General features: G+C 45.5%; 1 protein-coding gene across 2 annotated transcripts in view; it reads left to right on the top strand.

Annotated features, from left to right (window-relative positions):
- Positions 1–24049, top strand: part of SNX30 (sorting nexin family member 30) — a 107678-nt gene that overhangs the window by 66439 nt on the left and 17190 nt on the right. For both annotated transcript variants that reach the window (XM_059411039.1, XM_059411040.1), the window contains exons 4-7: positions 3149–3307; positions 6704–6899; positions 8308–8507; positions 20700–20786. In XM_059411039.1, coding sequence (XP_059267022.1) covers positions 3149–3307; positions 6704–6899; positions 8308–8507; positions 20700–20786 — 642 coding nt within the window. The remainder of the gene's footprint in view (positions 1–3148; positions 3308–6703; positions 6900–8307; positions 8508–20699; positions 20787–24049) is intronic.

Raw genomic sequence — 24049 nt, 5'->3', positions numbered from 1 at the left:
TCCCCTTTAAGGCTCGAAATAGGAAGAAACAAATTTCCGAAGCCATGTACATTTGGGCATAATAATGCTTAGAAAGAAATTCTGTTTGTAGAAGGATTCACCCCAGGGTTCCTTTAAATAGCCAGCTTCTCTGATTCATTAAACTTCAAGTTCAATGTACTAAGCCTGAAGAACGAATAACTATTTCAGGAGATTATCTGTTCTGTTAAATGAGGCGCACCTCGCCACTTATTTGCTCATTATGCTTTCCTCCCAAGACCTGTTCAGCATAAGCAAACCAGAGCGTGCTCCCCAGGACTCATGAAGTGAAGAGCAGGAAAACATCCACTGGATTTGGTCATTAGAAAGCCATCGGCCGTCTTTAAAAGAGTGGTCTGCAGTGGGTAGGGACAAGGCAGAGAAATGCAGCATCCGAAGGCAGAACCAAAGACAGCTTTGTTCCGGGGCGGAGGCAGGTTGGGGGTTGAGACATGGATGGAAGGAGTAGAAGTTAAGACAAATGATTCTTTCAGGAAGGTTGAGTGAGCCCCAAAGAAGAGTGGAGAAGAGGATGTAAGGTCAAGGGATATTTGAGTTTATTATTTTGGGGTAGAAAGAGAACCAGCTACGTATTTGTAGACTCAGGAACAGAGCCGGGTGAGGAGGAAATGTTGAAAATACAGGGAAAAGAAGGTATGATTAATTGATGAGAGCACGTGCTTGCGAGTGAATTAATGGGGCAAAGACACAGAAGAGTTAGCCTTGTGGTGTGTTGGGGGTGGGGATTGTTGTTCACAGGGACCTGCGAAATGGAGAGGAGATGGGTTTCTGTGGAGGAAGCAAAATGGTCAGGAAATGTGTATGTGATGCCCTTACACCTGGTTCCTCTGTCGGAGAAATGGTGCTGTGCTTTGCGTGAAAGGTTGGGGTTAAGTGAGGGTTTAAGAAGAATTCCTAAGGGAATGGGAGAACTGTTGAGAACAAAGAAGTCATCCTAAAGAACAACCATACCCTATTAAGACAGATTCCCTGGTGCTTTTGACTGGGCCAGAACACTGGTCTGGATGGTCCTGTGCATCTGACCCAGGACCCGTTTCTAATATTCTCCCCAGACGTAAGCTCTGCCAGGCATCTTAAGTTGGACGTGTTGTCTCCATGGGGCTCTGTAATCTTATGCCTGACTCTGCTCCCCTCTCTTTCTTCATTTCCATACCTTTCCACCATGCCCTCTGGAACTCCGGTCTGGTTAAAAAACAACAACAACAACAAACCTGTCAGTGTAGCTTCTTCTCTGTGCCCTGCCACCATCTCAAGATGGAACTGGACGTGGCCATCCCCAAAGATTAGTAGTTCCCGAAGCTGCTGCCCCTCCAACAGCAAAGACCCCTCTCCGAACTTTTGTTGGTGCTTCTCTGGGGCAGGAATTATGTGAAGCATGTTCAGTCTTGTAGCTAAATTAATACTCGTGACAACCCTGACAAGCTGGCACTGTTGTTACCTATTTTTTGCAAACGAAGAAGAAACTGAGGTACCAGGAGATTGTAGAACTTGACCGAAGACAGCTTGTCAGAAGGAGAAAGAGTGAACCCACGGTCTCTCTTCTGGAGATGGAAAATGTCCTGACTTTCCAGAGCTCTTCCAAGTGCTTCATTCCAGGGCTGTTGATAGAGCCAGTCTCCAAATCTTTGAACGGGTTCTAGGTTGGGATCGCTTCTTGATTTCTCCACTCCACATACCTTAGGATTCCACTTCTTCGGGTTGGTGACGTCCCTGCGTCTGTTTTCGTGTGCATGTGTGTGCGCTTGAAGGTTTATAATTTAAAGGAAATGAACCAGGGCCCCCTGGGTGGCTCATTCAGTTACACATCTACATTTGGCTCCAGTCATGATCCCAGGGTCCTGGGATAGAGCCCCACGTTGGGCTGCCAGATCAGCAGGGAGCCTGCTTCTCCCTCTCCCTCTGCCCCGGCTCTCTCTCTCTCTTTCTCTCTTTCTCAAATAAATGAATAAAAATCTTAAAAAAAATTAAAGAAACAGACCTCTTTCTTACCAGAATATGGGGCAGAAGGAGGTTGTGGCCTTAAACCTTGTTTCATCCTCACTTATACTTGTTCTGTTCTTTGTTTTGCTTTTGTTTCTTTCTTCCCCCTTTATTCTGACCACCCTCATGGGTGTGGACTGGTATCTCACTGTGGTTTGTGTTTGTAGTTCCCTAATGACTCATGACGTTGAACATTTTTTCAGGTGCTCGTTGGCCATTTGTAGATCTTTGGAAAAATATATACCAATTGTTTGCCCAATTTTTAATGTAAATGTTCTTTTAATACTTCATCACCAAACATGTTCAAATTACACACTAGTAGATAATCTCTCTCTCTGTCTCTGGTGGTAGTAATGAGGAAGGGCTTTTAATCAAGCATTTAATGAAGCTACTATGGAAATAGGTCAAAGCTCAAAGATCCCTTAGTAACCAGGTAGTTTTAAATTGCCTGCAGTATTGCCTTGAAGCCAACATTCCGGAGACATTTGTTTGAGTAAGGGGAGCAAAGGAAATTACATTTTTAAGAACTTTTGAGTGTAAACCTAGACAAAAGGTTGGCTTGGAAAAGGTATTTTTTAGATACGTAGGTTTGCCCAATATACTTCTTCCTCCATACACCAAGTTCTTTCACCCCTTGAGCTGGGGTTGGAATGTGAATCTATTTAAATGCATTTTTGTGTGGTTAATGTTGTCTGCCTTCTTTCCTTAGACTGTCTTTCTGGCCCTGACTTTCTCATTATACCACGTGTGCCTTAAGCAATGTATAGAGAGCTGGACCTTAGGATTTACACTCGTCCTTGTGCGGGAGTCATGCTAATCCCTGTTTTGTTCCAACTTTAGTATATGTGCTGCCAAAGGGAGCAATATTGGATTTACTGGATACACATTGACTGACTGTTTTCTGACCAGGGGCTGGTCCCTAGCATTTTACTTCTTGGGTTATTATAAAGCTGAGAAGGGTAGCTGTGATTCAACTCCACCTATATGTTTCAGGATGGTTTATACTGATGACTAAGTAAAATTCCAACCGAATAGGGAGTCTGTTCTTGGACAGAATTGTTTGCTAGCATGTGGCTTTTCTTTCCACTGTCGTATCAAGTACTCAATGTTTTTCTTCCTATCTTTGTAGCCGCTTCCTGAGAAGTTTGTGGTGAAAGGTGTTGTAGATCGTTTTTCAGAAGAGTTTGTGGAGACCAGAAGAAAAGCTTTGGATAAATTCCTAAAAAGAATTACAGACCATCCCGTGCTTTCTTTCAATGAACACTTCAATGTTTTCCTTACTGCTAAGGTAAGAACAGAATTGTTCATATTCTTCCCCCAAATTAGGATTCTTTGGGCTTTCTCGGAAGCTACTTTGATCTCTCACAGACCACCTTCATGAATGGCCCACTACAATAGGTGTCATTGAATTGCTCTGTGTTTTGGTGTTCATTTGCATCAGCATGGTTTCCATGTGTAGCATTCAGGAGAAGCACCCCTTTGTATCAGCAGGGGAAGACAAGAGTATTCCCACTCACCAGAAGGAGGGGTAAGTGTTTCCTTAAACTCTTGACGCATTGAGACCACTCTGACCAACAGTGGGCTGAAGGAACAGAGCGAAAGAACATCTAGTGAGTGGTTTGGTAAGGATGTTCTTCCAGGAACCCTGTGAGAGCTGACTCCTAACCTCATTTTACAGATGAGGAAACTGAAGTTCAAGGAGTCGGTACATGTTCAAGGGGCATCACTAGGCTTTGAGGTTGGGTCTGTATGGCTTTGGAAGCCACACTTCCCCTCTGTATTAGACAGCCCCACCGCGACGAGCTCAGCTACTTGCCCATGGCCACGTTCCCATTGGGTGGGCATTTTCCAAGCATTTGCAGAGAAACGTTTGGGTCCCACACAGTTGCCAGGTTCTGTGTGTTCACACCCACGTTGGTCATTCCCTGGCTTCTCTGTGCACTCCAGGTTTGGCAGAACAGGCAGGAAGTCAGAGGTGCTCTGCCCTAAGTGTCTGCAGAAATGGGATCTCAAGCCCAGACTCTCATGCCAGCTCCTTGTAGCCACGTCTGTTTACCTTCGTGAATCACATTCCTATCCTTGGGCCATGGGTGCTCTGTTCCGTGTTGGCAAGGGTGTTGAGGCTCGAGGACCTCCCAGTTTTCTGTTTTCAGAATGGCAAAATTGAGAAATATTTGCAGATACTATCAGCTGACGTTAAAGATTTTAGGGAGGGTATCGTTCCCCAGACAATGGAAACCACATGGTGAAGTCCTTTAGTATTTTTTTTTAAACCACCATTGACATTTTTTTTAAGCCCCACCAATGACCTTCCCATTCATCTCTTTTTTCCTAGAGGCCCATTCCCGCCCCCCAACAACATCAAACTCGTGTTCTGTTTCAAAATAAGTATTTCCTGGTGAGCAGATCCTCAGATACCGTTCTTAACGCAGAGTAAAATCCATCCGATTTTCCAGCAAGCCTCATGCATGCATGGTTCAGGCTGTAGACCTGGTAGGCCCCAGGTCATTAGGAATCTATGTGGTGGGTAGAGAGGAAAAGTGTGTGTGTGTGTGTGTGTGTGTGTGTGTGGTGGTATTTATCTGTAGGCCATATAAATGATTAAAACAAAAAATGTCCTTCAGTGTCTTAACCACAGTCCAACTTCCTGTGAGTGAGTGCTGGGGTGTTCGCTCTAACACAGAACAAATCCTAGCCTAGTTCAGTATTATTTGCTCAACTGAATGTACTAAATAACCCCATCTTTTTCTTTTTTTCTTTAGATTGTGGTAAAATACGTAAAAAATTTACCATTCTAACCATTTTAAGCTATTCACAACTAATATTCAGTATATTCACAACTAATCTCCAGAACTTTCTCATCTTGTGAAACTAAAACGTGGTGCTCTCCTGTGCTCTGTGATACCACCGGAGCTCCCCATCTCCCCCTCCCCGGGCTCCCCATCTTCTAATACCCCTTGAGTAACATGGTCCTGTTCTTAGGTGAGGCCTTGACATATTCTGCCACAGTGAAGGCAGAAGCATTCCTCCTTCTCGCGATAACCTGATGTTATCACAAACCAGGAGTGTCTTTGGAAGAAGCCAGTAATGCTGGGAGAGGTGGGGGGACGCTCAGTACCGCCTGCGTTCAGATCAGTGTTTTCATCTTTGGCAGAAAGTGTGTAGCAGTGAGAGAGGGATACCAAGTAACTCCATTCAGAGTATCGACTTGGTTAACGGGGAGGTTCTCTTGTCAGCCTCTACTTGGAGTAGAGCCTCTGTGGTCCAGTGAGCCCGTTTGGATCTAGCCGTGCTCCAGACAACACTGTGGAAGCAATGCCAGTAATGGCAAGGCTTCTGTTACCGTCTTGTGAAAGCCAGGTGTCTACAGGGACGTTTGCTTGTCCAGGGTACATGAAGCTAGAAGGGGAGATGGAATCTTTAGAACATTCTCTCAGGCCAGGTAGCCTGACTTTGAAAGGAAGAAGAGAAATGGAGGAGGGGAGCTGGAGGAAATTGCTGCTGTTGTGAAGCTGGGTGAACCCTGGGTATGTATCACCACTGAAGGATTAGACGTTGAAGATACAGGCAGGAGAAGGAATGGTTGATGGGCAGGGGCCTTGCTTGTCAGTGAGGTGTAGCTAGGAAAGAGTGGAATCAAAAGTCAAAGTGAAGGCCTCCGCTGCCTAAGGAAGGAGGAAGTGAAATCAGGAGTGGTCTATGCTTCAGACACTTGTGGAGACCAGAGCCTGTGATTATGGCCGTCAGATGGGAGGGGGCTGCTAGTCATCTGGGTTAAGCGTGATTCCCTCTTCTCAACTCCATCCCTAAACCAGACAAGGTGACCAGAAAGCAATGGCCTTGTGCCTTGTTCTCTTATCTGTCTGTAGATGTGCTCTGCTCGGACCAGGAATTCCTGTTGTGTGTGTGTTGAGGGTGGATATAAGGAGCAGACGCCCGATCTTCTGTAGAACCACTTTTGAAGGCCCCATTAAGGAGGTGATGTCGAACAATGTGAAGGTGCCGTAGCTTCCTCCTGGAGTTGGAGGACAGGAGGACATTCATTTGACCTGGCAGACTGATACACATTTTAAATTTAGGTACAATGGATCGTGTAGCTCAGCAGATTTCCCGAGCGTGCCCTGACCAAGATGTTCAGGATAAAGTGCTGTGTTGTTTCCAGCACCTCTCCCTGCCTTGGGCTTTCTTGCCTTGCGTTTTCTGTCACTGTTTCCTGCTTCCTGCCCTCTTCTCCCTCCTTCCTTTGTATGGTTTTGCTTGGGATATAAATAAATGAATGGAATGAACTTCAGCTCTAGAATTTTCCTCCTAAAGATAACTTAGGATATTTTGTATGAGAGTAAGGGACTTCTTCTTCTTCTTCTTTTTTTCTCTCCCAGTCAGAGGCTTTAAAGCATCATTTTAGATTTAGTGTTGAGTTTGCAGGAGAATGCACTCAGGTGAGTGAGCCAGATTAGAAAGGTAGGAGTCCGGCTCTGGAGAAAGGGTTCAGAGGTGTGCTTTTGGTGTTTCTGACAGCGAGGGGAGAGGATGGTGGTGTACGTGGTTAGTCCTCTGACTCAGCTTCTGTTTTCGGAATCTACCACTTCCAAGAAGAAACCACCCAAAGCAGTTGGTTTGACCGAGTCCCGGCTGTGGGAGTGATGGAGCCCCTTGAGACTATCTGTTCATGTGTCCTCCTTAGGACCTGAACGCATACAAGAAGCAGGGAATGGCCCTGCTGACCAGAGTGGGCGAGTCTGTCAAGCATGTCACCGGAGGCTACAAGCTGAGGAGTCGACCTCTTGAGTTCGCAGCTATTGGCGACTACTTAGATACATTTGCGCTCAAACTGGGAACCATCGACCGGATAGCTCAGAGGATCATCAAAGAAGAAATAGGTGAGCCCTTTGTGCAGACACTGATCACGCCCAGGGAGCATGTGTGCAGAAATGGCATTCCCCTTGGCTCAGCAGAATCCAACCGCAGAAACACTGGCCTGACAGAATGAGGCCACGCTTACAAAACTAATACACGAGCACAAGGGGGGGGAGGGGTTCATCGTGATCAGAGGATAATTTTATGCTCCCTCCTTCGCCCTGCTCGCCAGCCTTGTGTTTGCTTTCCGCATGGCATACAGCTGCTTCTCAGCCCTGAAGCATTTCCCTTCTCTCTCTCTCAACTTTAGCTTTCAAAATGAATACATTGAGTCAACTTCCCATCATTCATAGGAATAATAATTTAAAAAACAAACTTTGGTACCTTTTTTGGCAGAAAGATGGTTTAAAAGTGTAGAGACCCGTGTCTGCCAAAGTGGTGGTTCTTTTGAGACTTCAACTTGCAGTTGACTCACCTGCCCCACCCCTGCTTCATTTCAGACCCACTCTTCCTGACCTGGGGAGTTATGAGACCTTTCTAGAACCTTCTGGATTGTTGCCACCACTCCCTCCCCACCCCTCTTGTGGTCACCTGCTTTTCTGTATCCCAGAACATTAGGGCCTTTCGTCTTCTTACACACATGTAGGCCAGAGAAACTGGAACAATGTCAATGATCCTGCTGGCACAAGATGTGAAACACACCCAAAGGGATTCTCCCGTTGTTGCCATCCATTGGTTAGTTACTAAAAAATGGCAACAGCGTATTTTTTGTAATGGCAAGAATCCTGGTGATGGGACGCCTGGGTGACTCAGTTGGCTAAGCATCTATTTTCAGCTCTTATCATGATCCCAGAGTCTTGGGATTGGGTCTCATATTGGGCTTCTTGCTCTGCGGGGAGCCTGCTTCTGCCTCTGCCTGCCACTCCCCCTGTGTGCTCTCTCCCTGTCTCTCTTTCTTGACAAATAAATAAAATCTTAAAAAAAAAAAAAAAAGAAAAAGAAATCCTAGTGACAAATGTGGGCTAGATTTTTTTTGGAGGGGAAATAAATCAACATTTGCCCTGGTTTCCTGTGCTGTATGAGTAGGTGAGTGGGTATTTTTGAAGATATGCAGTGAATATAGCTCCTCCCACTTCCCCCAGAAGGCACTGTGGTCCCCATTATCCAAAAACATGGCATTCCCATTATGGGGTGAAGTCAGGTGATGTTTCATAACATCAGAAACCAGAAAATGCTGGGTTTATAGAGATTAAAAAAAAAATTATAAACAATGTTGTGTTTAAAAGAGAGCATGCTTTGGTGAGTGACTGACCAAGGAAATAATATCGTGCTCTAGAGAGCTCTTGGCTACAGTTCTTACTGAGTCAGTAATACCAGGGATTGTCTTAATTACCCACCAAGTCTTAATTAGTTTCTCTTCTCCTTTTATAGAGTACCTTGTAGAGCTGCGAGAATATGGGCCTGTGTACTCCACGTGGAGTGCATTAGAGGGGGAGCTGGCCGAGCCCCTGGAGGGGGTGTCAGCTTGCATCGGCAACTGCTCCACAGCCTTGGAGGAGCTGACAGACGACATGACAGAAGACTTCCTACCTGTGCTCAGGGAATATATTTTATACTCTGACTCTATGAAGGTAAGCTGGCTCACTTCTTGTGCACTTAGGTACGTTCCTTGTTTTAGTCACTTCCAGAAAAAAATTATTGTTGCCTATTGGCACGTGGTACAGGTTTCCTTCTTCCAGGGTGGGAAGGATCATACATGTGGACTCACCTCAAAGGCATATAAATAGAGCACACGGTGAACCAAGTATGAGAAATAATTGAAGAAAAATAGTGTGGAGGAAACTCTTAATGTTCGCTAAGAGTACACGGAGGTAAAACATCTACTAAACAAGACCAGGATACTGTGAAAAAAGAACATTTGGATAATTAGAGCTCTTGGAAGTTAAAATCTGATTGGCTGAGATGAAATTGAAGAGAAAAGTTGGAAGATGAGGTTGAGGAAATCTTGGAAAGTGAAAAAAGGAAACCAAATAGTTGGAAAGTAGAACAAAAATGCAAACATACTGAAAATGTGAAAGACTGGTAAGAGATATGGAGGATTACTCTTGAAGGCTCAGCATCTGTCTGACAACAGTTCCTGAGAGAAGAAAAATGACTGACGGAAGAACTTATGAAAGAGATAATACAAAAAAATCTTCCAGAGCTGAAGGATGTGGGTTTTCAGTTAAAAAGACAAGCTGGGCTTCTGGGTGGCTCATTTGGTTAAGTGACTGCCTTCGGCTCAGGTCACAATCCTGGAGTCCCAGGATCAAGTCCTGCATTGGGCTCCCTGCTCAGCAGGGAGTCTGCTTCTCCTTCTGACCCTCCCCCTTCTCATGCTCTTTCTCTGTTTCTCATTCTCTCTCTTTCAAATAAATAAATAAAATCCTTTAAAAAATAAAATGAAAAGACATGTTGATTGCCCGGCAAAAGTAATGAAGAGAGCCAATCCACCGCATATCACTGTATAATTTTAGAATGAAAGTTATACGATTTTAAAAGCTTTTAAAGAAAGAGGGAGATGGAGGAGATGTACAGTGGAATAAGAATCAGGATGGCTTTGATCTAGCAGCAATGGACAAGAAAAGATAGGCACTGTGAGGACAAATGATTTCCAACCCCACATTCTAAATGCAGAGTAAGGATGGTATCAGATGCTTTAATGCCTGCACTAGAAACTACCCGAGCCTGCCCTTAGACCTGTTTGAGAGGACAGCTTCAGGGACTCTTACAGTGTGACACCCGTGAGAGAAAAGTGTCAGGCTTCCTGACCAACAGAAAAGATTATGTTGCACTGTGTTGAACATCCCAAGTAGCCCCTCTTCCTGTTTCCCAAAGGAGACCTCTGATTTATTGTTCTATTTTGGGAGCAGATCTAAGGCACTCCTTTTAGAAGGATCGGGGTAAGGATTGACAAGAATTTCTTGAGAGAAACTCATCAGAGAACTTTGGGTTATAAAAATGGAAAACCAGAAAAATCATGGCAATATGAAAATACTCTACACCTTAAGGAGTAAAAAGTAATGAATCAACTAGTTCATTAGTTCATTAGTTTTTAAAAAAAAAAAAAAAAAAACCTTATGGAAAATTTCAAACATACAATAGAAGCAGAGAGAATAATATGACCAATTCCCATATACCCATTACCTGTGTTCCATTTTGTTTCACCGGGTATGAACCTTTTACGGCTCTTGATACATGTTAAGTTGTGGACAATGGAAAATTTTCCTGCTAGAATGAACCATTGTCTCATGTGTACTCTATAGAGCTGAAAATAAAATACTTTCAAAGACAGGCTTGGGTCTGGATCTCACAATGGTCTGGGCAATGGTATGAATTTCCTTATCTGTAAGGTAGAAATGATGGTAGTTATGGTGATGATAAGGATAAAACTCAGAGGTGACATCATTAGCCTAAGGCAGTTTTATTGGTAATTATTGGAACTGAAGCTGAAAACCACAACTCCTGATTGTCACAAATTTCCTACTCATTTTCCTCTATTGCATTGGGTTTATTTGTTTTGTTTTGCTTTTTAATGAGACCCACACGTGGCATATTTAATTCTGTGGCTGAAACAAGTGTAGAAAGGCATTCTGGGGTGAGGGGTGGGTGGAAGGCGAGGGGAGTCAAAAGGTATGAACTTCCGGCTATCAGCAATAAGTAAGTCATGGGATGCCGTGCACAGCATGGTGACTATAGTTAATACTGCATTATATATTCTAAAGTTGCTGGGAGAGTAGATCTTAAAGTTCTTATCAAAGAAAAATTTATAGCCATGTGTGGTGATGATGTTAACTAGTCTTGTCATTTTTTTTTTTTTTAAAGATTTTATTTATTTATTTGACAGAGAGAGATCACAAGTAGGCAGAGAGGCAGGCAGAGAGAGAGGAGGAAGCAGGCTCCCTGCTGAGCAGAGAGCCCGATGTGGGACTCGATCCCAGGACCCTGAGATCATGACCTGAGCCGAAGGCAGCGGCTTAACCCACTGAGCCACCCAGGCGCCCAATGTTAACTAGTCTTATGGTGATCATTTCACAAGATATATATGAATCTTTATTTTGTATACCTGAAGCTAATATAATGTTGTCTGTCAATTGCATCTCCAAAAAAGGCATCCTAACTTGCTTAAAATGTGCCAGAATATTTTGGTTTACTTATAAAGTTTTAATAGTATCTATTTTTGTGAACAAAAATAAAATTTTACAATTCCTGGGGTGTCTTTGAATTGATCTCTTGTATAGACACAGACTTCATTCAAAATGCTCTCTTAACCTTGCCAGACTGAAAATCTGATGCATACACAGTCCTGGGATATTACAATACAATTACTTTGTTCTTACATGTGGCAGGTATGTTAGTACTTAATACATATTTGTACTTGAAGCAGGATTTGAAATTGTCATTTAGCTAACTGGCATCTTTACTAAAATATTATTCTATAGTGAGGCATAAGTGTATGTGAGTAACTGAAGTTCTACATCAGAGAAACGCTTGTTTGTTTATTCTCTTTCTTTACCCCTTTGTGAGGCGTATGTATTGAGTTTCTTGTTCCCTAAGCCTGAATAAACATTAATCAGGTTAATCAGGCTGGGAGAATGGGAGTGTATACAGTATCTTCTGGGAAGGGCATAGGAAGGAGGAAGTGTTGACTGGCCATCTCTGAAACCCTAGCTCTGCCCCATTGGTGTGCAGGGCTGAGCATGATTAGAAAGGAACAAGGTCTGCCCACTCCTATTCTTTCCAAAGGGAAAGTGTCTTTGCAGAGTGGTCTGGGTAAGACAGGAGTGACTTGATGACAAAGCCAGGACCGCCTGGGTTCATGATCTCAAGTATTTTCTCCATGCAAGTCTAGACTGGCGTTCAGCTATTTCAAATCCCTAATGATGGTTGAGGTCTATGTGGCCAGGTCTAAAGACACTGGCCACACAGGGGTCTTAAGTGGTTCCCCTGCCTTAGTCTTGTGATATTGCTGCTCTGTAAGAATTCTTAGCTGAATTGTATTCCTCTGAGAGAGTCGTACAGTTCCATTTCCAAAATACCTTTCTATTTTGGGGGATAGGTGGGATTGACTTTGCTCTTCAGTATGAAAACGAAATATAAGGTAGAAAGCTTGCTGAAGGCCTGCCTGTGACATGGTCAGTATCAACTATGGCATGGTCATCCTAACTGAGCAAGGAGGGTTTGATGTGGTGACGTTTTATCAGTCTACTCCATTATGGTGGCCTTGAGTGGACCAAAGTGAGTATTCATCCTCATTGTTTGAAATGAGAGGCCTGCGCCTTAGGAATTTGAAGTAGTTGTGGGTCAGCGGAGCCCTGTATGGAGAAAATGCTGGAGATCATCGAAGCCATCTCTGAGTTTGAAAAGGTCTTGCCAGTGACTTCATCTCCTAGATCTAGATCATCATGTCTGTCTTGTTCATTGCATAGATGAAGAAATAGAGTCCCATCAATAAATCTTTTCTCTGTTGGCCCTAGTTCGAATGAGTGGCACCTTGTACCTGTGTCTTTACTCTTGGCTAAAGAGCAAACCGGATCAGTGCCTGTTTTTCGAGGCGGAGTCTCAGATTGTCTCCCTTTAAATGCACTTGTGGCCGGGTACACTCTGTTCGCTTTGGAGGCAGAAAGAAAGCACAGAAAAAGCAGGGTGTTATCGGGCCATGTGGGACACATGGACCGTGTTTGGTGAACAAATGAGTACAGCTTGTACTAGAAAGATGACCGAGGTCGTGTATTTCAAAGATGCCAGGGAGAGAGGGTGAACAGTGTGTGACAGAGAGAGGTACCAAAGTTACCCTCGGGCCCAGAACTCAAGTTAAACACCCTGAAGACATGTACATGTGAGCCCTTATATGGGATTTCACTTTCTACAGACTATGTGTGGGGAAGAAATAATTAAGATAGTGATGGGCTGGGAGAGAACATCTTAGAATCCTTACAGATTTCAGGGAATGCCTTTTGGGTACTGACATCATTATGACCAGGACACCAGTAGGAGAAGCTGTAAGAAGGTTAGAGTAGGACCACCTTATTTCCCACACTGCTTTATTCATAGAAGGTGGTTAGCAAATATTTAGTTGAATTTGACATGTGGCCAATTTGAAACATTAACAGAAATATAACTACTGGATGTCCCATATCTTGTAATTTTTCAAGAGATGGGTTTACTTATGAGTCTAGGAGCATGCTTATCTCAGAGGTTTTGCTGAATGACAAGGCTGGGTTGAGTCAAAAGAGGGTGGTAAGGAGAAGCCACACAGAGGAGGTGGCTTGGAGACTTGAAAAACATATAGGCGTTATCTGCAAGGATCAGAGCAAGGCATAGGGAAGCGCCAGTGCCAAGGTTCTAAAGCAGAAATGAGCTTGGTGTCTTTGCAGATCAAGAAAGGTGCCTTTGGATTCACAGACCTGTACCTATGGGGCTAATAATACATTATATGTTAATAAAAAAATAAAAAGTAAAGAAAGGTGCCTGTGTGAGTGGAGTTCAGCAAGCAAGGGAGCAAACTGGAAGAGGCGAGCTCAGAGAGATAGGTCAGGGCATGGACACAGCATAGTAGTAGCGTCTTAAAGGCCATGGTTGGTATGAGTCTGGGTTTTAGTCTTCGGAACACAAAAGGGAAGACATTCAGGTTTATGTAGGGGAATGACAAGATACAGTTTTCACTTTAAGAAGACGGCTGGTGCCACAGCCAGGTGAACGGGTCACAGGGCTCGAGAGTGGAGGCAGGGAGACTTTAGGGAGACCGTCACAGGGAGCCACGTAGCAGATAACTGTGTGGTAGAGCTTGGGCTGCAGTGGTGGATTAGGGTAGATTTTGGATGAAGGGCCAGTCAGACTTGCTGCCATATTAATGGGAAGTCAGAAAAGGAGGGATTGGTGATGGCTCCTGGGTTTCTGGCTTCAGTGACTGGCTGGACAGTGCTTTCATTAGGATGGGGAAGTTCGGGGAAGAGCAGATTGGGCAGTTGGGATTCAGTTTTTCTGGCCGTACTGAGTTCAAAAATGCCTTCTGGTCATTAAAGTAGAGCTGCCATGGCAGCTGGTTATGAGTTTAGTTCCGAGCGGGAACAGAAATTTGGGAGTTGTTTGCATATAGATGGCGTTTAACTCCGTGGGAGGGGAGTGGACCGTCTAGTGAGAGGAGATCCGGGTAACCAGCCTCGCTCAGGGGCATGACCATATCGAGTGGCCTACGACCTAACTAGGAGGAGGAACAAGCGGAAGAGGAAACTCAGAAGGACTGGTAGTGTAGCAGGAGGAAGAAAGTAGAGGAAGCCAAGAGAAATGTTTTTAAAAGGAACATGGTCCACAGTGACTGTTGTATTTAATAATGCGGAGGTCATTGGTGATTGTGGTTAGAGGTGTGAGATGTGGATGCAGAAGTCTGGTTTTAAAGACTTTGTTTCAAAACAGACAAACAAACAAACAAAACAACAACGTAGTTTCTCTTTGAGTTGGAGATACTTTGAACAGTGTTCCCAGATAGCTTTTTCCAGATGTCAATTATTTGCCACTTTTTTCCCAGCCTGCCCACCTTTCCCCCGTGAACCACACGGTGGAGCTAAGGAGTCGAATGACTAAGCTTCAGGTTGGCCACGTCTAGTTTCTTTGGAAACAAAAACAGATTTTATTTCTTCTTTCTTTTTTTTAAAGATAGATAGATTTATTTATTTATTTATTTATTTATTTATTTATTTATTTGAGAGAGAGAGTGAACATGGGGTGGAGGGTAGAGGAACAGAGGGAGAGGGAGAAGCTAACTCCCCACAGAGCAGGGAGCCCGACTCAGGGCTCAGTCCTAGGACCCTGAGATCAAGACCTGAGCCGAAGGCAGATGCTTAACCTACAGAGCCAGCCAGGAGCCCCCGAATCAGAAATTTTCTGGAAGATTGAGTCGGGGGGAGGTAAAAAAGGTCTTCTTTTCTAAACAAAAGTACTTAATAGATTGAGGACATAATTTCTGGAAAAATGAAGAAGCAGGATATAGACATGTACATGATCTCAAATGTTTTTTAAAAAGTTAGACAAATATATAAAAATTAGCAGTCTGAGATTCTCGTGGTGGCAGACTAGTTATATAAACTTTTTCATGAAACGCACCAAGATGACACTAGAGTGGTTTGTTTGGTCATTTGTTTGAAGTCTACGCCTGCAAAGATAAAGAACAGGAGGAGAAGAAATAGTGGCAGTGCAGTGGGGACTGGAAAGCAAACCAAGAGGTGATAAGCAACGTAGGTGACTCAAAAAACTGCCTTTGAGGCTGACTCTGGGGGAAAGAACTCAGAGACCACCTGGTTTACACTGTGGGACCCTTCAGAAATGTGGAGAATTGGCAGCACCAAGTGCCTCTGGGATGGGGTCGAGAGAGAGCTGAAGAGGAAGATGAGTCAGGAATCTACTTATGAAGAAGTTAGAGCTTCCAGTTCTGACTTCCCTCCTCACACAGAGGCCACTGTCCCTTCTGTCCTCTTGTAGAACTAGAGGCGTATTCTCTGGAGGGGTAAAACAGAAGGTCTCTGGACAGAGGGACCCTAGGCACAGTTGAGGCAGGGGGCTAAAATCCTAAAGTCAGGATGCTAAGTAAAAGATGACCAAATGCGGAGACTCCAGTCATCTTTCTCTGCTCGGCTCTCAGCCTTTTATCTTCTCTGTAAGGGTCAGAAGAGCCTTTTCTATAAGCATCTAAACAGGCCAAGAGAAGAGACTTGAAGATACTGATAATGGGGAAAGGATCCTCAATGAAAGGACCAACAGGATCCCTGTAGAGATTTGTCAACAAGCCCTCGATGTATGGAGAGCTTTCAATCAGTTTTTTTACTGTTTCCTTGGATGAGTGGGCAGACAAGGTCTCTGAATATTTAAGAGAAGATTTTAATATGAATATTAAGTTAAAAAAAAAAAGAAAAACATATACTCAGTGAAACATCCTTAAGGGAGAAGAAAATCTCCAGGAAAAAAAAATCACTAATATCTTCAGAAAGAGATGTCACAACCATAAAAGAAGACTTTTTTTGGTATCTGGAGAACTAAGAGATCATGGCAATTAAAACCATGATAGAAATGAAAAAAAATTAAAAGAGAAGAAAAAGATAAGGGAATCACTTGTAAAGTGAGACAAAAAGATAGAGAATTTGAGAGAAAAAAAATATGAAAATGAGAGGATCAGATCTCAGTATCCAACATCTAAATAACAGACTGCCAGGAAGGGGAGACACAGAAATGGGAAACATCAAAGAAGTCTACTCAAGAGAAAAAAATAGAAGACATAAGGTGTACTGGTTGTGCCTGGAAGATGAGATTTCACCTCTCTTTTATGTTTTTCTTTATTTTCCAGATTTTCTGTGATAAGTATCTTTTCGAACTAGAGGGAAATGTGTGCTTTTAATATTACTCACATCGCCCTAAAACATTTAACTCATAGGTGGTCCATTTTCAATAGAACGAAGGTGGAAAAAGCTCATGTCAAAAGGGACAATCTGAGTTCAATCATTTAATCAGAAATTATGTCATCAAGACCAAGGTCAGACTCATGTTCCTGTCTACAGGGAGATACTGGCGTAGGGGGCCACTCCCAAACCAGCCACAGTGCTATGTTGGGTATTTGATTTTTATTCCCATCTGAGCATCTTTGTTACTGAACACTCAGAATTCTCCATGAATCCCCCTTGGGATAAGCCCCTGGCATATCAGAAGAGGAACCATTCTGTTCTACAGTCTTCTACGCATGGATGAGCTGTTCCTGCTCCTCTCATCTACTTCTTCAAGCCTGTATCATATTGTCTCTCTTACAAAAAAGATTTGACTCTTAAAAACCTTCCAGACTCAAGATGGCTTTTTGGTAGCTGCTGACCTTTCGCACTGGGGGCTATCTTGGCAGCTACCTCTTCCTCATCCTGTAAGTTTGTGAGCATATAGTCTTACTGGTGGAAGACGTGAGCATGAGCTCCGGGGCTGGAGAGGGAATGTTGAGGCTTCCAGTTGATTCTGACTATTGTGGTATTTTCTTGGAAGAAAGCCAGTACAGAGATTGAAAGCCAAACTACGGAACACGTATTTGTGATTTAACTTCCACATGCTGGTATCATTGTAGTTCAGTGGTTATTATTAGCTTGTTATTAACAGTTTGGATGACCAGTATTATGTTTCCATTGTTTAACTTTTTATTATGGAAACATCCAAATGTAGAGTGGAGGTATCACAGCCCCCCATGCACCCATCAGCTGGCTCCAGCAGTTACCCACTCAGGGTCCACCCTGCTCTAGCTCTGCTCCCACCTGCTTCCAACCCCCACGCCCTGGGTTATTTTAAAGCAAATCTCAGGCAGCAGATCACTTTATACAAAAATATTTAGTACATAGCTCTAAAGTACAAGTGTTGTTTAAAACAAAGAAGAACCACATTATTATTGCACCTAAAATATCCAGTTACCATCCCTGTCCCCAGTTGTCTCAGATACTGTTTTTATAGGTATTTTTTGAAATCGTGACCCATATAAATCCATACTTCACTTGATATGTTTCTTAAGTATTTTAAAAAATCCCTCCCCATCTCTGCAATTTATTTGTTAAGGAAATGGGGTCATTCTTCCTCTCTACATTTAAAAAAAAAAAAAAGCACAGCATATGAGAAAAATATATTTCATGTCTAATTAAAATCATCTTCTCATCGAGACCCTTCCTGGCTGCTTTAGGTACAATTCCGCTCCCCCCAAACCCTTGGCCCTTTATATCCTCTCGTCCTGTTTTCTTTCTCCTCTTCCACCCAGCGTCCCACACAGCTATATTCCCCGTACATTAATATATTTTCCTTTGCGATATCTGCCTCCTTTCTAGAATGTAAGCTCCATGAAAGCAAGTGTTATGTGTGTTCTGTTCTCTGTTGGATCCCCGGCACCGGGGTTCTGAACGGAGGCACATAAAGGCAGGGCAGAGACAGGGGGAGGCTGTCTTGACGGGGAAGTGGCAGAGGGTCGCAAAGGAGCAAGGAAAGTATCTCCCCCCGCTTTGCCTTTTGATTTACATTCTTGTGCTCGCTTTGGCAGCACATATACACTCTCCACCAGCATCAGAGACCCTACAAGGTTTTGGGAGCCGCTCAGGAGATGGCTAGCTTTTGCTTGTCACGCGGGGGTGGAGGGACCTCTCTGTAGCTGCTGACCGGGTCCCTTTGTTGTCTCAAGCTCAGGCCCCGTCAACCATAGGCTGGTTTGACCTGTTTTATTGACAGAACCTGTGTTGTTTGGGGCTACAAGGCTGGTCCATTCAGATCATCACCTGCTGTGTGCAAAGATGCTTTTAACAAGGATGGTAGTCTTGGTTTAGCTCGATTCAAAACCTGTTTCCCAATCTGCAGTGGGGCTGGGCTTCCACTCGGACCGGGGAACTACGCGCCTTCCTGGAATGCGGCAGGAAATGCCCAAGTCACCGCTATGAGGTTAGCAGAATGGCCTCAACCAGGCCTCTCCACTGTACCTTAGTGTTCTTGTCTATAAAATGGGGATAATATCCGTTTACTTCTTCAGGCTCCTTGTGAGTCTTTTCTGCTGTCCGGCAAGGTAGGGGATGGTGGTGCGAATCCTCCAGCAGCAGCATGAGAAGGCAGCATTCTGGCCTCTTCAGGGGACAATGGGGGTAGCAGTGGCTAAGGAGTTAGAAGCCAACCTCTCTCTGGGCCAGGGAGGGCCATGCTAACTAGGGGAGGGAGTGTAGCTGAATCCTGGGGCCCCTTCGCCTGCTGTAGGATAGGGAGAAGAGATGCATCTGATCTGTTCTAGCTGTGTGGAGCTCTAGCCATCCCTCCCCTCCTGGGGGCCTTGGCTCCCAGGGCAGAGAGTCCTGGAGCAGAACAAGGGACAGGAAGCCCCACACTGTACTGATTGGGATCCAAAGCATTGCTTGGAGAGCACTTCTAGCTTTGGTTACGAGGTTCTTGCCACACTGACAGCATCACCTGGACAACCCAACCCATGCCTAGTCTGGGTCTGTGCCTTTTCCAGTAAGATATGAGGTGTCCCGTGATGAGAGCCCACGGCAGTGACGAGGGTTTCATTCGTCAGCCCCTCCTTGCTGTTCCGTTGTGCCCTGGAGAATCACGTCTGGGTCTGTTTGGATAGCATCGTGTGTTTGGGTAGAGATTATGATTTTTACTCCTGCTCGTACCAGACTAGTGGATTTACACAATTTTCTGGGTTCTATGAAATCCAGAGGGGACCCCTGACTTTTTTGTTTTTACTTTATGTATCTGTGTGCTGTCCAGTATGGCAGCCACTAGCCATAGGCAGCTATTTAAGTTTAAATTCAAATTAGTTAAGCAAAAGTTTAAGTCCAGTTCCTCAGTCATGCCAGCCCGCTGCAGTAGTTCAATCAGCGGGTGGGACTGACGTCTCCTGGATTAAGTGCGGATGATGGGACGTTTCCATCAGAGCAGAGAGTCCTGTTGAACAACTGTGAGACTTTGCTACTCAATGCTTGAGGAGTGGGTTCGGGGGGAGCTTCAAAGCATCCGGGAGAAAGACAAGTGGCAAACAAAAGCTGCTCTATTACAGGTTTTTCCCTCACATTCTTCACAGGGTAAAACACTTCTCAAAGGAAATACTTACCTCAGAGGAAGGCTTGAGGTTCCCAGCGTTAACCCATTGCAGTAGAAGGTTCCCCCCAAGTGCACTCAACTGCTCAGCCACTTCTCCCTTTTTAGCACGTTGTCAGGGACACAAGGTGGCCCCTGCTTAGCCAAGGAGCCAAAACTCCTTTCCTGCCTGATTCCATACTGTGTGGGAAAAGCCTGAGATTAGAAGCTTTCGCAGTGCTTTGTGACTTCTGAGTTAGCGGGAAGGAAAATTCTTAGCACTTTCAATTTGCCATTCATGCTTCTTCTACTAAAAGGAGAAAAAAGAAACCCTTGATAAGACAGATGCTTTCCTAGACCGTGGATTGCATTCTTTTCTGTCCTACCTAGTGGGGTCTCCATGGTGGAGCCGGCAGCAGGTGGGGTCAAGGGAGGCACCCGGAGCACAGATTTAGGGAGACGCTCAGGTTCAGGTACCAACCTTACAGGGGTCCGAGAGTGATTATCTCCTTCAATTTTGTGTCCTGGAAGCTTGGCTCGCCTCGCCCGAGCCCTGCCAAGTCTGGCTCTGTTTGAGCTCAGGTACCACTGCCCCTCTCAGGCTCACTGTGTGGTTCTGGGGATTCTGGACTTGTGCATAGATGCACCTTTGCGCTGTGTCTACACCTCTTCCCGTGGTGGAACCCCTCAGGTGCTGGGGCGGGGTATCTCTTTGCTCTTTGGATGCCTGGTCCAGAGCAGGGGGACAGATGCGCGGCTCACAGATCATGGAGCAAATCAGCCCACCAGGATCAACTCTGTGAACCAGAGTCAAGAACTCTCCTGACTTAGACTTTCCACGAACGGTCCAGAGAACGGCCTGCGCTGTCCCCTGCCAAGCCTCACATTCCAGCACAGCCGAGTCCTCTCATCAATGTGGCTGCGGTGGTTCTGTTCCCCTACTTGTCCTCACCCAGAGCATCCGTCACCTCCAGCACCAGGCTGAGTTACTGTGCTAGAAAGCTCGGAGGACCGTGCCACCCGTCTTCCACCCCTGCTTCCCCCAGAGTCCATGTCATGTGCCACATGGCAGCTGGACTGTCCTGGGAGCAGGTGGCGGGGCCTGGGTGTGCCATGACCTGGGGAGGAATGGGGCAGAGAAGCAACTGCCTGGGGGCTGGGAGGCTCCTTTGCGAACTCAGTGTGACACGCTTCCCCTCTCTCGTCCTGTCCCGCAGAGCGTCCTGAAGAAGAGGGACCAAGTGCAAGCGGAGTACGAAGCCAAACTGGAAGCTGTGGCTCTGAGGAAGGAAGACCGCCCCAAGGTCAGGGAGGCTCCCCGGGAGGGCTGGGCCCTCAGGGCTGCAGCCGCAGCTGCCCCGCTGGTGCCAAGTGATGTCTTGTCCCTAGATCCGTGCAGCTCAGGTGGTCAGGCCCAGCTGAGCTGTGTTTGTGCTATGACTGTCCTCCATTTGTTCTCTTTGATGTCGTTTTTCTGGAACTTTCTAACATGTACGTGGGGTTTTTTGCTGTTTCCTCAGGGTTGGGTTGGTTGGTTTTTTGTTTTTTGGGGTTTTTGTTTGTTTGGTTTTTTTCTGGTTTTGTTTTGACTTTCAGCTTTGCCTCGCAGGGGCAGTTCCTCACTCTGTAAAATGGGGTTGAGGAGAAAGGGGGAAGAACAGTCTAGATCACTGTTCTCAGAAGTGTGGTCTGCTGACTCATCCACGGTTACCGACCCATGACAAGAAAGGTGTAGAAGCTGAGGGTCAGCGGTTTGATAGCAGGTTGATAGTTGTTGAACCCGCAGCGGGAGTGTTGTCCAACTAGCTCATGTGGAGTGAACTGCTTACGAGTCACACATAGTAGGTCTACGACTTTGTCATACTGGGGGAGAAAAGCTAACAGATAGTGGTCCTTTCCCACAGTCTAAGAAGCACTGACTGAGTGTATTTAAGGGCTCTGGGTCCAGACAAAGGATCCTGAGGTAAACACACACATCCCTTGTGTTGCCCTCTGCCATTTGTTGCCTTTTTCTTCCTGGGATAAAACAAGAGAAAAACAAGATTAATAACAGCCAGCATTCAGGTTGGGCATGAAACTGTTGACAGTATCTCACTGATTCCGTACAACAGTCATGCACTTTGAGAGATGAGCAAACCACGGCCCAAGATCTCGAAGTTAGTAAATGTTGCAGCTTCTGACTTCGGAACAGTGCCCCTGTGTTACTGTGCTCCTTTTTGGGTAGTTTTTGGAAAACTTGTATTTGGAAGGTGTAACTGGAAGGTGTGTTTGTTTTCAGAGAAGAGGTGGGGGGAGGGAATGTTATTGAAAAGATTTAAAAAAAGAAAGCTTAATCGCAGGGGTGCACGGTTCAGAGAAATGGACTGGCAGCAGAACAGTTTGTCTCCCTCTGCTTGGTTCCGGCTGCTGGTTCAGCTGTGCTGAGACGCACCTGGCAAGGAACCAGCTTTGGAAATTTGTAACCCACACCTCAAAAATGGCACACCTTGACTCCATATAGTGTGTGTGTGTGTGTGTGTGTGTGTGTGTGTGTGTGTGTGTGACACTCACACACATAGATATTGCCTCCCATGATCACCACAATAGCCATCTGTGGCCCAGGGGGAAGGCATTGTTCTTTCCCCATTTCGTGGGTGGGGAATGAGCCACAGAGCAGCTGGGTAAATTGCCTAGCTCTGTGGGTACCCAGGGTCTTTACCCAGTGTGCAGCAGGCCTATAATCCACGTTTGTTGCACTGGTTCATGTGTCACCCATAGTGACCTACACGACAGTGAAGGTACAGCTGATGGAGAGTCAGGTGATAGGGACAGGGACTCTTGTCACTGGCCTGGTGCGTGCCACCGTGATATGGCCAGAAGGCCAGGCACCTCTCATCCGTTCCTCTCACCACAGGTTGGCCTGCTTCTGTCCTGTGTGTAATGAGGGGCCCGTGGGGACCAGCCACACCCTGTCCTCCAGCTGCCTGTTCCCTCGACTAGTTCTGAGCCATTCCTGGGATATTCTGGAACACTTTGCCATTTAAAGGAATGACATGAAATACTGTGTTTGTATATTTTGAACTTTCTTTCTTTTTTAGTAGGCTTCATGCTGGGCTTGAACTCATGCCCTTAAGATTAAGAGTCGGATGCTTAAGCCACCAAGCCACCGATGCACCCTATGAAATTTCATTCTAACAATTTCGCTTTCCGACATAGATAACAAGTCACTTTTCCTGGTGAGGGAGGAAGGGAGAGACAGCAAGTTCTGCAGCTGACCTAGTTGGGGAGATGAAGATCTTGTATTTAAAAGGTGTTGCAGGCACCTGGGTGGCTCAGTGGGTTAAGCCTCTGCTTTTGGCTCAGGTCATGATCCCAGGGTCCTGGGTTCAAGCCCCGCATCGGGCTCTCTGCTCAGCAAGGACCCTGCTTCCTCCTCTGTCTCTGCCTGCCTCTCTGCCTACTTGTGACCTCTGACTCTCTCTCTGACAAATAGATAAATAAAATCTTTTTTTAAAAATTTAAATAAATAAAAGGTGTTCCGTCAGCATTCATCCCTGCTCAGCACTGAATACAAGCTTTCTCGGAGGCTGGTTTGTCATTTAATATGTGTTCCGCTCTGTACGGAACAGTTCCTTTGTAAAGACAGGAGCTGAAGGTTATGACTAATAGGCCAAGTGGAATGCGGACTGTGCCGTGGCGTGCTGGCTGCCTAAGGTCGCACCACCTGGGAGCAGATGGAGCCGAGGCAGCAGTGGTTTCTGGCTCCCACGTTCCACCCAGCCAAGCTGCTGGGCTCCTGCCTCGTTGCTGTATGCTCCCTGCCGGCCTGGGTGACCCCGTGGGTGTTGAAATCTTCTTGCTGCTGCTGTTTCCACCTTCCTAAAGCATCACCCATAAGACACCCTCCCTTGACCACAGGAGTTCTTAGAAGAGGGGGAAGGGTTTCTTCCCAGCCAGGGAGACTAACCAGGACGTCTGAACATGCTTACATTCTCTCAGCACACTGTGGGGAGGCAGTCTTGGTCTTCCAGCTCTCTGGTGGGGTGCTGAGCCACGCCCATGTTAATTTTGCCCGTAGTTAGATGGTGGTAATTAACCAAACGGGCTCTCAGTTGCTGGTGCACCAGTGAGTGTTATCTCCTGGTGGGAGCGGCAGAAATTGTGCCACCAGTTTTGAATCTGGGACAGCAACTACGTTGGGGGGCAGCGGAGGGCTCCATTGGTGGCCTTCCCCAGTGAGTAAGGGTTTGGTTGAAAGAGAGAGGATTTAGACCTAGACAGCCCTGGGTTCAAATCCCAGCTCTGTCCTCCAGCCTGGACTGGTTTGCTCATTAGTCCTTGTAGGCTTCCTGCTGTGAAGGTCAGCATAGTGTCTTATGTAGAAACAGGCTCCGTGGAGGGGCCTTGGCTTCCCATTCCAGCTCCGCCTGTCTCCAGGAGGAATGCTGACTGTGAACTTTGTTTTTTCCTGGTCTGTTTCCCTTATGGCTTTTTTTTTTTTTTTTAATTTTTGCTTAATTCTTTTTTTTTTTTTTTCACTGTATTGTTTGGGCATGATGACCTTGTGTTCTAAAGTTTCCCCTTCCCA

This window comes from Mustela nigripes, chromosome 9, assembly GCF_022355385.1.
Source record: "Mustela nigripes isolate SB6536 chromosome 9, MUSNIG.SB6536, whole genome shotgun sequence".
NCBI classification, from domain to species: domain Eukaryota; kingdom Metazoa; phylum Chordata; class Mammalia; order Carnivora; family Mustelidae; genus Mustela; species Mustela nigripes.
The sequence above is the reverse complement of the archived record's forward strand: the minus strand, read 5'-3'. Positions and strand labels throughout refer to the sequence as shown.